Source organism: Symsagittifera roscoffensis, chromosome 7, assembly GCF_963678635.1.
Source record: "Symsagittifera roscoffensis chromosome 7, txSymRosc1.1, whole genome shotgun sequence".
NCBI classification, from domain to species: domain Eukaryota; kingdom Metazoa; phylum Xenacoelomorpha; order Acoela; family Convolutidae; genus Symsagittifera; species Symsagittifera roscoffensis.
This window is the reverse complement of record NC_087068.1, coordinates 22,275,071-22,287,309: the sequence shown is the minus strand read 5'-3', so window position 1 is coordinate 22,287,309 and position 12,239 is coordinate 22,275,071. Positions and strand designations below refer to the sequence as shown.

The window sequence follows — 12,239 nt, the reverse complement described above, 5'->3', positions numbered from 1 at the left end:
TTCCGCGACAGCATAATTTTACTATACACATATTATTGTTTCTTTCTGGGTTCCACAAACTGTTCCGGATTCCGCAAACTGTTCCGGATTCCGCAAATTATGTTGCGGATACTGCAAATTCAACTGTTTTTGGAGCGAACCTGAGCTATGCAGTGTTTTAGCTATTTGTTCGTGAAATCATCCAAAACAGCGAAAAAGATTTTTCAGAAACTAGCACTGTTCCCCGTAAAATATATTTTCGGCCTGTTGGGAAATCCTCTTGCATTCCACAGAATACACAGTTTGGCTTTGTAATGGAAAAACAACTACAGCGACAACAGTTCAATGATAACTTTCAGTAAGCCGCAACTTAAAAGCGTCAAAAAACAACTCACAATCATCCAAAAACTTATAAACCAAATGTTCAGTTTGTCGACCAAAAAGTGTCCAAAACACTCTAGAATTCTGAAATGCTTCCAAACACCTGCACGAAAGTAAGCTTTGATTGTCGGTGGTCTCAAAAACTCCCATGAAAAAAACTTATCAAAGAAAACTAGGTAAGTACGTAGGATAAGTGCAGATATCAACTCACCTGCTTAAAACTTTAAAATTTTTCAAATGTCTATGTTGTTCGTTGAGAAATTACAGACAGAAATCTAAAAATCTGGATGCAAGAAAAAAACGAGTGCCTTACACTTTAGTTCGATTAGCTTCTCTGCTCCTTAAAGTTCACTAATGAGTTTAATTATAATTTCTAGATTTGAATCCAAATATGGATCTAGGGTTTTCTCGAGGGGAAGGGCCGGATTTTTAAAAAAATGAAAATTTTGACGACCCATGTTTTTTTAGGAATACAAAATTGATTTTTCGAGCTATCCCACATCACTACAAAGATCCTATTTTGACCAATTTTGCTGCAGGGAATCCGCAGCCAAAAACAAAAAAAAGGGGTGTGGTTTCGTGGGATTCAACGTTTCAGATCCAAAAACACCAAATTTGCATTTGCGAAAGGTACACGACTAGGTACGATTGACGTCACGATTGACGCCGAAGGCGCCTTTAGAAAAATTTTATGGTCGGTCATCCAAATTTGGATGTCTGAACATAGTACCAAAAAAGAGTTCCTCTGGGCTGCCAGGGGGTCGAATCCCCTGAATCCGCTACTATTTAAATCCACAATTACTTCAGCACATCTGCTCACATTTTCATCATTCAAACCACCGTTATGTGTTCTATCATCAACAATTTTTTACCGTTACACAAAATACGTTACACAAAGCAAAATATCAGTTTAAATGGATCGCTTCAACAACCCCACCAACCATCCCCCTATCGGAAAATCAACCCCAAACCCTACTTCAGAAAACTATTGCGCATGCCAACGGCCCTTTCCCTTTCTTATAGCAATCCTGTAAAGCAGTAACTAGATTACATAATCGGTTCTTTCAGACTATATAAACCTCTCATGGAAAACCTGGACCCCCTAATATTCAAAATCACTGCTTTGGCGATATAATATTACCTTTATCTGTCCGGGAAAGGAAAAGGGTTGTATACAATGAAAAATGAGTCGTTTTTGTGTAAAATTTTAATTATCTGTTTCGTGTTGGGTTCGATACTTGTAACAAGGATATCTCAGGCGAAAATAAGGGGGCAGGGGGATGGGAGGGAGGGTTGTCAAAGATATCTCTCAGTTTGGAAGCAATAGTGCTCTCTGTCGAAGTATCCTTGAGTGTCACTTTACCGGATTCATTGACGAGCTCTAGACATATAATAAAAGCTACGATCTATAATAACAAACGTAGAAAATTTTTGAAATTTCTTGTTTGCTCCGGTAAAAATATGTTTTTAATCATTCAGCTCAATTTTCCAAATTTCTGAAATTTTTTTTTAAATTTTGAGGTTTTGGCTTTTTTCAGGGTTACTCAAGGGCCGAAATTCGTGTTCCCAATTTCTGCGTAACTCACCCCGGGACCTTTGTCGTCCCCTTTGATGAGACTCTGAGAAAACTTGTGGATCTCGCCAGCCAGGAACTTGGATGCCTCCTTGTGGTACTTGTACAGCTGGAAGGCCTTCCGGATTTCAGGTTCCATTACTTTCAGACACTCGCTTAGAGCAGCCTGTAGAAACATTCTCATCTTTTTTTAACAAAAAAACAACACGGAACATGGGAGTTTGAAAAAAAAATTTTCCGTTAATTTTTATATTCTTTTTAAAGTTCAAGTTTTTAACAGCCGCCTGGATTTATTGACATTTTAAGGTTTTTTATTTATTTTTGAAAAACGTCAAAATCAAAACGAAAATTCTGGCATGCTCAAATGCAATTACAGTTACTGATTGTTGAAATCATTAAAAAGTTTTACCTTGTTTTCATCCGTTCGTTCCGACAGAGTTGGTCTTCCCATGACAAACAGTCGCATCAGAGATCTCCACGTGTACAGATTCTTAGCATGTTCCTGTGCCTCGTCCAGATATTGAACCACCTTCTTCTGAATCTAAACCAGAATAAATTTATAAAATGTGCTAACTAGATATAAGCGCAACTTCCTTCAATGCTGCTCTTTTGAAATGATGCTCTTTTCTGGGGTCTTTTTGGTGATGGCGTGTCACATTTACGAGCATTTGAATAGCCGAAATAAACAATTGCACTCTGACAGTAAAAAAAATAAGCATCAAAAAAAATTATCTCAACTTCGTGCGACTCTGGCAAGTAGAGGCTCTCGAGGTTGTCCACCATAGAATGTACTGCGCAATCACATACATTTATATATGGTTTGTGTAGAAATTGATTACTCGTACGTCGCACATATTTTTTCTACGAAAATCCTCATTTTCAAAGTCTACTGAATGGTAAAAAAAATCGGGAAAACAGTTTCTTCAAATACGGATCCCCGGGCCGAGTTTTTGACTTTATGTTTTGACCGAAGTGGTCGAACCAGATGTCATTGTGCAACAAAAAATCCATAGTCGCGCAGCGCTTTTAGTCGAACTGTGCGAACTGCATCGAACTGTGCCTTTAGTCGAACTGAATCGAAACATACAGTCGAACTGGGTCAAAACATAAAGTCGAACTGGGGGGTCGGAACATAAAGATGATCTTTTGTACGATCTATAGAAAAGTCTCATATGATGGAGTAAATCAAAATGTAGAAACATGTATAGCAAAAATGCTCATTTCAAGAAGTTTGAATCCACAACGCTTTTTCATAAAAATACCTTTACATTGAGTTTAGATTAATTAGCAAGAATGTACTCGAAACAAAAGTTTGGATGTCGACTTTTAAGTTTTAGCCGCAGAAAAGAATCCTATTTTTTATAAAATCTTTTTAGCTGTTTTTTTTAAAATCTAAATGAACGAGAATTATGCTAATTTAGGAGCGACTATGCTCTATAATTACTTTAAAAAGCCTTGTTTGATCACATAAAATAAACAAAGAAATCAAAACCTGGCTATGGAGGTGTACAGCCTGACTAATACAATAGATTCAAAAACAGAATACAAGTACTGAATTTTTACCTTCAGTCGAAATATAGCTAGTTTGGTTCGAGTCGAGCGAAACATAGCTTTTTTGTTCGAGCCGGTCGAATAATAAGTCTAACATCTCAACCCGAGGAGTCGCGCCGTCTCCGCCTCGAAAATCTTGGTCGTGAAAGTCTGAACATACCAAAAATGGGTCCCGATATTTTGGTCGCGCCGTCTCCGTTTCGGTCGCGAAAGTCGCGACGGATAATCGTGGTCGCTTAAGTTTGGAAAGCCAAGTTGCGGTCGCGAAAGTCTGGACATGCCTAAATTTGGTCGCGAAGGTTTGCACAGGCCAAAAATTTGTTGCAAAACTTAAACTATAGTTTTGGAGTGCGAAGATGAACACGACACGAGCATGAGTCTGGGGTCTCGAACAGGGTCTTACTCGGTCGAAACGTTTTTCCTCGGTCGAACTTGCTCGAAACATATGATTCAGTCGAACTTGGTCGAAACATAAAAGTTTTTGGTCGTGCCGGTCAAAACACATCTTACTTGGTCAAACTTGGTCGAACTTGGTCGAAACATTGATATTTTATGTCGTATTGGTCAAAACATAACTCGCTTGGTCGACTTGGTCGAAATATCGATATTTTTGGTCGTTCCGTTCGAACATGTGTTTCGCTTGTGTTGGTCAAAACATAAAGTGGAAACTTCGGCCCGGGTTGCTTTTAGGAATTTTTGAAAAAAATCACATGACAAAAAACACATGGCATAATAAATGTCGCTGCTTATGGTAACATTTTTGTACATTTATAACTTAAAACACAATCAAACCGGACCATTCTTTGCAATTTGAGTTTAGGAAGTTTCTGAACACTTTGCATTGATGAGAAGAACTTAAACTATAGTTTTAGAGTGCGAAGATGAACTTGACACGAGCATGAACACGACACCTTAACTCGCTTGTTTGTGTTTATTTCAAAGACTTTGTAAGAAAACACCTTAGTTTTTGAACACGATAAACATGAACACGACACTTTTTTTGCTCGTTTGTGTTGATCTCAAAGACTTTTGAACACGACACCTTTACATTTGAACACAATAAACATTAACATGACACTCTTACTCGCTCTTTATTTGACACTCTGACACTCTTACTTGTATTTTTTTCAAAAATTTTTGAACATGATGAACACGAACACGACACTTTTACTCGTTCGCTCGTGTTTGTTTCGAAGACTTTTGAACACGGCATCTATACTTTTGAACACGATGAACACGAACACACCTATACTGGCTCGTTTGTGTTTATCTCAAAGACTTTTGAAACGACAATTTTACTTTTGAACACGATGAACATGACCACTACACTTTTACTCGCTCGATTAAATTATCTCAAAGACTTTTGGACACGACACCTTTACTTTTGACCACGATGACCATGAACACGAATTTTTTAATCGAAAGTTTGTGTTTAGCTCAAAGATTTTTGAACACGATGAACATCAACACGACACCGTTACTGACTGGTTTGGGTTTATTTCAAAGTTTTTTGAACATAACATCTTTAATTTTGAACATGATGAACATAATCACGACACTTTTACTAGCTTGTTTGCGTTTATCTCAAAGACTCTTGAAGACGACACCTATACTTTTGAACATGATGAACATGAACACGACACCTTTACCCGTTCGTTTGTATTTATCTAAAAGTAAGCTCGAAAATGTCGTCAATTTGCAATATCTGAAATCATCTGTTTTGGAAATTACAGAACCAGCAAGGATTTTGTCATAGTAGTTGATCCAAACACTAAATTAGGTGGGATATCCTTTGTTTTCTAAAACATATCTGATACGACCGATTGTCTAAATATATAGGTATACAGTTTCTCAGCTTTCAAAAAATGCAATTTTTTTGCAAATGTACTCTGAGAGCGTTGTTACCGTTAACATGAAGCTTGAAATATTCTGTTGAGATAATTGCTCTTTGAAATAAAAATGATTATTTTCTGATTACGCTAGAGCATTAGCGTTATGTGTTTCGGCATTTTTGTTGTTTTTTTTATAATTTTGGTCGAGTAGCGTTTGATAAACGAAAATGTGGAGGAACTTTGTACTCGGGTGTATTTTAGTTTTTTTTCTTTTGTTTTCCACGCAAAACCAGGTACCACAAATAATCAATGGACTTGGTTATTTGATATATCAAATTGAGGCCTTTCAGTCGTGATTGCAACCACATTTAAAAAATCCTGACATTTTTTTTAGTGTCGAGAAAAAACCGGTTTGAAAATTTTGATTTTTTTGTCTTAATTCGTGCGAATAAAGCAGGCGAGCAAGCTTACAACAGCTGAAACCTAATAATCTGCCTAATTTAAGACCCTAAAACTTAATTTAAAGCAAGCAAAACTAGTTTTTGGAGTTTTCTAGCTTCATTTTCGGAACCAAAATTTTCAAAAAAATCAAGTTTTTTTCTGCAAAAAATTTGGAAAAAACATTTTAATGTTTTTTTTAGTTTTCTTGTCATTTTTCTTCAAAAATGTTTTGTCCAATTTGCCTATATTATCATGACTGTCTAAAATGTCTAAATTATATTTTTACGTCAGATTTTTTATCACACCAACTAGAAAAAACTACACTAATTGGAAAAATTTCTAAGCCGTAGTTTTCTAAAAAAAAAACCATGGTCGGAACAATCTGTGCTATTTGTTTTTTTAACATGTATTTGACTTTTTTTGTCATTTCTGAGTACGGATTCTGAGTGTAAGTTTATCCAATCATGACCATTCAAAATCTCATTTGAAGGCCAGAAATGATAGCAAGTTTAACAAATCAGAACAATACTCTGAATGTTTCGACTGCCCTTCAATGGTGATTTTCAATTTTGTGATTGAAAAACGTCTAAAATTGCTTCTAAAAAAAATTTGTTTTTTACTTTTCCCTACACGCCATGCAAAACACTGAAAAAAAACTTTTGCGTCATATAACATAATAATACGATCAAGTTACCTGCCTCATTGTTCGACTTTCGTAACGAAAGTAACGGAATATTAGTGCTCGGGGTGGTTTTTTTTTCTTCAGACGAACTTTCAACTGTTTACTAGCCATTTTTGGGGAAATTTTTTCTTTCGTTCGAAAAATATTGTTGTCCTGAGCTTAAATTTGAAAAGTTATTTCACCAGTGATGATTTTTCGTAATGTTATGGGGGTTAAAAGATTGCCATTTCGGCCAATTTGGAATAATTAACGCACGATATGTTCCGCGCTATTAACGCGTAAGCGGAAATTTAATCCGTCTTAGAAACCGTTCCAAATTGGTTGAAGGAAGCCTTTTTGCCATAATTGATTTGTTAGTAAGAAGAAAATTTATCACTTTGTACTTTATATGGCGAGTGGGGGGGGGGGGATAATTTTCACAAAAAGTTGAGTTTTTTTAATTTTCATTTAATTTTTATTTTATTTAGTTTTTTTAATTTTATTACCGCTCCATAGACCTAGAAAGGCAGTCGGAACATTCAGGGCTTAGCCCTGATACGAGCAGTCTTGCTTCAGTTTTCAATGAGTTATTTTGACACTGACGCTTCAATATGACAAACTGAATTGCGCGGTAATTGTCCAATTATCGCAATTTTAGTTTAAGTCACGAAATCAAACAAATGCAGCTATAAGAAAACTACCACAGAAAATAACAGAAAGATAAATGAAGATTCGAGAAAAAAACCTACAAATTTGAATTTGCAAGCAAAATTTGAATCTACAAAATCCAAGAATTGTCATGAAAACGTGGCGCAAACACATCTATTCAGATAATTAAAAACTATCTGAAAACCCGGGCAACTTATACTTTCAGTAACACATCCCATTGTTGAACCATCCTCTTTTACGGAGTTTTAATGTCAGAAATCAACTATTGTAGCCGATATTGAGCAGACATTTAGAACAAGAGTAATTTATGCATAGTTGACAATAGTTGTCTTCGTAAAATGAATAAAAAAGCAACAAAAAATCGAAAAACATTCCACAATAAATTTTTTTTTGTAAAATGCAGATCAATTTTTAATTTTTTACAACCTTTTTGCTTCCACGGAAGCGCTTAATAAATTTTTTACCTTACTAAATTTTAGATAATAATAAAAAAATTTTACAAAGGTTTGTTTGCAAATACTTTCAGAAGCTAGTCGTTGGTTTGCCCTTTTTAATTAGTTCCGTCTGTCTTTTTATAACCTTGCCATTCTCAATTTTTTTTGAGTATTCAATTTTATTACACTCGATTGTACTGACCTCTATTTCCTTGTTGAGTTCTGCAAGTGCGATCATGATAGAGGCTGGGTTCTCATAGGACTGGTCACTCACTGGCAAGTAGGCGATGGAGAAGTGGTGCAGTTCCACCGGAGGCTGCATGTTGGGGGGAATCTTAAGACCTACACGAAAGTTTCAGACTAAATAGCTGTAGATGGTTGCTTGGCCAAGCGGTTAAGGTAATTTTATTTAGTGCTTGAGGTCTACCTCTCAGTCGAATGATCTGTGGCTCAAGGCCCACCATGATCAATAGTCCTTGATTTTTTTTTTCGGAGATGCAAAACATCCAAGCCAAAAAAATGGAAAATGTTCGTCATATCTCTTGCGGACCAAAACGACCTAATAGAATATGTGTTTTAATTATTCTTATGATTTATTACTTTCGGTTATCTTACGGACAATGGCTCAACAACAGAAAAAAAACGCCATTAAAATTAAATTTTACTCGGTTTTGACTACTGTCATCCCATTTTATTGAATCATTCAAAAGCAAAACATCAACTTTTGGATCACGTGAACAGAAAAAAAAACATCAGTTATTTCAATACTTGATCTCAGGTTGAACAAAATTTCCTCTTTTGGATATTTTTCCACAAAAAATTGTTAAAAACGGGCTTGAAACTTTTTTCGCATTTTTATTAATTGTAGCTAAAACGCTCTAAGTCCTTTCTGTTGTCGGTGTCAACTGAAATATTTGAGATTCCTCTGTCTTCAACCACATGAAAGTCATGGATCTCAGCTACACCCACCTATATGCAGAGAGTCGATGATTTGACAGGCATCTGTCATTGAAGCCATGTTGTTGTCCACCTCTCCTTCGCCCGAATGAGTGTCAGAGCTTTCCATCGTGTCTTGCTAAAGTGTATACATGGAAGTCAAAATCAATTAATTTTATAACAGAATACATAGCCGGCAAAATAGAATGTGAAAAGTCTTAATAAACATAACCATAACCCACAAGTTCAAACTGGTTTATACAAGGATTTTTGAACAAGGAAGCAGATTGTAAGGACCACACTCTATATTTGATGCTACATATTTTGATTTTTTTAAGAACGCCGGATTGAACTTCACACACCGAAAGTGCTTGTCATGAAAATCCATATATGAAAAATGCAAAATGGTGGCCAAGCCAAACAATTCTCATTCATGGGAATTGTATTGACTTACATTTTTTTTTACAAATTCCTCGAAAATAAAATGACCGTTACATTTCTTACGACTTTATTTGAATGAAGTTATCGGTCAAGATTAGATGTTGAAAAAAAAAGAATCGAGAAGAAGTTATCAAATTTTTTTGTAGGGTCTTAACAGCTTCAAAAATTGGGTAATAAAGGCTGAAACAAAGTTAAACAAAATTATAGTATTATGTATTAGTATATGCAGGGGCGGATTTAGGGGAGGGGAGGGGGCGGGGGGGTGGTTGGACGCCCCCTCCCCCCTCAGGGATTCGAACCCCTGCCAACCCAAAGGGTCCCTCCCCCCTTTGGTACTTTTTAAGAAATCCATTTTTGGCCGACCGACCCTAAAATTTTTCTAAAGGCGCCTTAGGCGCCAATATATACTAATTTTGAGGGGGAACGCGCGCCAAAAAAACGCGTTTTTTGTCAAAATTTTTCAAAAAGTGCACAAAAACGGCTTTTTTGACCTGTTTGGCGCAGAAAATTTGGCCAAAACAGGGTCTTTTTGCTGCTTTGGGAGAGCTCGGAAAATCAATCTGATCGACCTAAAAAAAAGGTCGTCAAAATTTTCGAAAATATTTTGAAAATCCGCCCCCCCTCGAGAAAATCCTAGATCTGCCCCTGAGTATATGTATTGTGACCTTAGTCAAATAGTTTTACTATCAGAAATAAGCTGCCTTAATTGGCCGAAAAAACTTTGTTTTTCTAGACACTAGCAGAAATTTTTTTGAATACCTTTTTAGAAATCTAAATGGCTAAAAGTTTACTTTAGTCCGATGACTCTTTTTACAGGTAAGCAAAAGGGTGATTAAAACAAACAGTAGGAAAGCAGTGTACAAAAGTTAACTGCAAAACAATCTATACGAGTTTGCAAGCTTTTTTCTGACTTTCGTGTTAATGCTTTGAGCAGGAGCTGGTCTAGGATTTTCTCGAGGGGGGCGGATTTTCAAAAATAAGTTCGAAAGTTTTGTCGACCTTTTTTTAGGCCGATTTGATATTCCGAGCTCTCCCAAAGCACTACAAAGACCCTGTTTTAGCCAAAGATTCTGCGCTGCAGGCAAAATTTTTCAAAAAGCAGGCCAAAAAGGGCGTTTAAAGGCTCTTTTTTGAAAATGTTGACCAAAAAATCGCGTTAATTCGGCGCGCGCTCCCCCCTCAAAATTAGTATATATTGGCGCCGAAGGCGCCTTTAGAAGTAATTTATGGTCGGTCACCAGAAATGGATATCCCAAAATAGTACAAAGAAGGGGCTGCCCCCCCCCCCCCAAAGCGTCAGCGCCCCCTAAATCCGCCCCTGGCTCTGAGCTAAATGATATTTCAACGGCACCAAAATTTTGTCAGCTAATTGTGCTTTAAAAATTGCCAAATTCAGACCGTTAACGCGCTAAATTTTGTCAAATTTACGCGTGAGCGGCTAGTAAATCTGGCTCAAAAAACATTTCAAATGGGTTTAATGCAAGCTAAACTTTTTATTTAAAATATATTTAGACGCAATTTCACCATCTCCTTAGCCAAAAACGTTTTAATAGACAATCAATGGCATTTCGAAAACTTAAGGTTGCGTCGTGATCTGAGCAGTTTTGCTAACAATTTAGTGTTGGAGCGAACCATTTGTCTGTTGGGTCATGAAAGTGTTTTCAAAAGAAACAAAAAAGCAAAAAAAAAAGAAATTCAACCGTAGATTTAAATAAGGCTCGCATATCAGGCAAAGTAGTATAGAATCTAGGGGGGGGGGGCAAAGACCCATTTAATGATTTAACACCCTGACTACCCAAAGGGCTAACCAACCCTTAACATTCAAAGGGAAGCGTGCGTTGTTTTGTCATCAGTTCTCAAAAAGGACCTAAAGACTTCAATTTTAAAGATTTTTTTAAAATACGGTGTAAAAATAGGTCGACAAAAAACTTCCATTTTTTGGAAAATTATCCAGATACGCGCTTGAGGAAAAATCCTGAATGTTCTGAATCCAGATTCAAGACCCTCAATTTTCTGGTTTTTTCCCTTCCAATAATTTTTGGTTAGAGTGTTTTTTGATAAAGACTGTCCTTATCAAAGATTAAGGGCTGAAACTTGAGTCGTATAAGGAAATAATATGGCCAATTAGCTTGCTTGATTTCAATTCGGAACAGTTTTAAGCGTCGCATAACATACCATATTACGCTTTCAGCTCTATAGATTAAATCTACAAAACATTTAACGGACAATTCTGTATTTCCCAAAATGCACGGAGGATAGCGCACTCGACCCGCCTGGAATTTTGATGACACCTGGTTCGAAATTAGTATATATTGGCGCCAAAGGCGCCTTTAAAAAAATTTTAGGGTCCGTCACCAAAAATGCATTTCTCAAAATAGTACAAAAGGATGCTGCCCCCCCCCCCCCCAAAGCGTCCGCCCCCCTAAATCCGCCCCTGGCTCTGAGCTACATGATATTTCAACGGCACCAAAAATTTGTCAGGTAATTGTGCTTTATAAATTGCCAAATTCAGACCGTTAACGCGCTAAATTTTGTCAAAATTACGCGTGAGCGGCTAGTAAATCTGGCTCAAATATCATTTCAAATGGATTTAATGCAAGCTAAACTTTTTATTTAAAGTATATTTAGACGCAATTTCACCATCTCCTTAGCCAAAAACGTTTTAATAGACAATCAATGGCATTTCGAAAACTTAAGGTTGCGTCGTGATCTGAGCAGTTTTGCTAACGATTTAGTGTTGGAGCAAACCATTTGTCTGTTGGGTCATGAAAGTGTTTTCAAAAGAAACAAAAAAGCAAAAAAAAAAGAAATTCAACCGTAGATTTAAACAAGGCTCGCATATCAGGCAAAGTAGTACAGAATCTAGGGGGGGGGGCAAAGCCCCATTTAATGATTTAACCCCCTGACTACCCAAAGGGCTCCACTTTAGTACTCTTTGCTACTCTTTTTTGGTATCATTTTTTCGCTAACCAACCCTTAACATTCAAAGGGAAGCGTGCGTTGTTTATCATCAGTTCTCAAAAAGGACCTAAAGACTTCAATTTTAAAGACTTTTTTTAAAATACGGTGTAAAAATAGGTCGACAAAAATTTCCATTTTTTGGAAAATTATCCTTCGCTCAAGAAATTTCCAGATACGCGCTTGAGGAAAAATCCTGAATGTTCTGAATCCAGATTCAAGACCCTCAATTTTCTGGTTTTTTCACTTCCAATAACTTTTTTAGAGTGTTTTTTGATAAAAACTGTCCTTATCAAGTATTAAGGGCTGAAACTTGAGTCGTATAAGGAAATAAAAATGGCCAATTAGCTTGCTTGATTTCAATTCGGAACAGTTTTAAGCGT

At 36.5% G+C, this 12,239-nt stretch overlaps 2 protein-coding genes across 2 annotated transcripts in view; one reads left to right on the top strand and one right to left on the bottom strand.

The window, feature by feature from the left end:
- Positions 1-12,239, top strand: part of LOC134851336 (C-1-tetrahydrofolate synthase, cytoplasmic-like) — a 425,442-nt gene that overhangs the window by 176,325 nt on the left and 236,878 nt on the right. The gene's annotated exons all lie outside the window — the stretch shown is intronic.
- Positions 1-12,239, bottom strand: part of LOC134851950 (cytoplasmic FMR1-interacting protein homolog) — a 55,385-nt gene that overhangs the window by 34,458 nt on the left and 8,688 nt on the right. The window contains exons 2-5 of the mRNA XM_063868225.1: positions 8,491-8,596; positions 7,724-7,863; positions 2,343-2,474; positions 1,947-2,099 (exon numbers count right to left, since the gene is read on the bottom strand). Coding sequence (XP_063724295.1) covers positions 1,947-2,099; positions 2,343-2,474; positions 7,724-7,863; positions 8,491-8,587 — 522 coding nt within the window. The 5' untranslated portion in view covers positions 8,588-8,596. The remainder of the gene's footprint in view (positions 1-1,946; positions 2,100-2,342; positions 2,475-7,723; positions 7,864-8,490; positions 8,597-12,239) is intronic.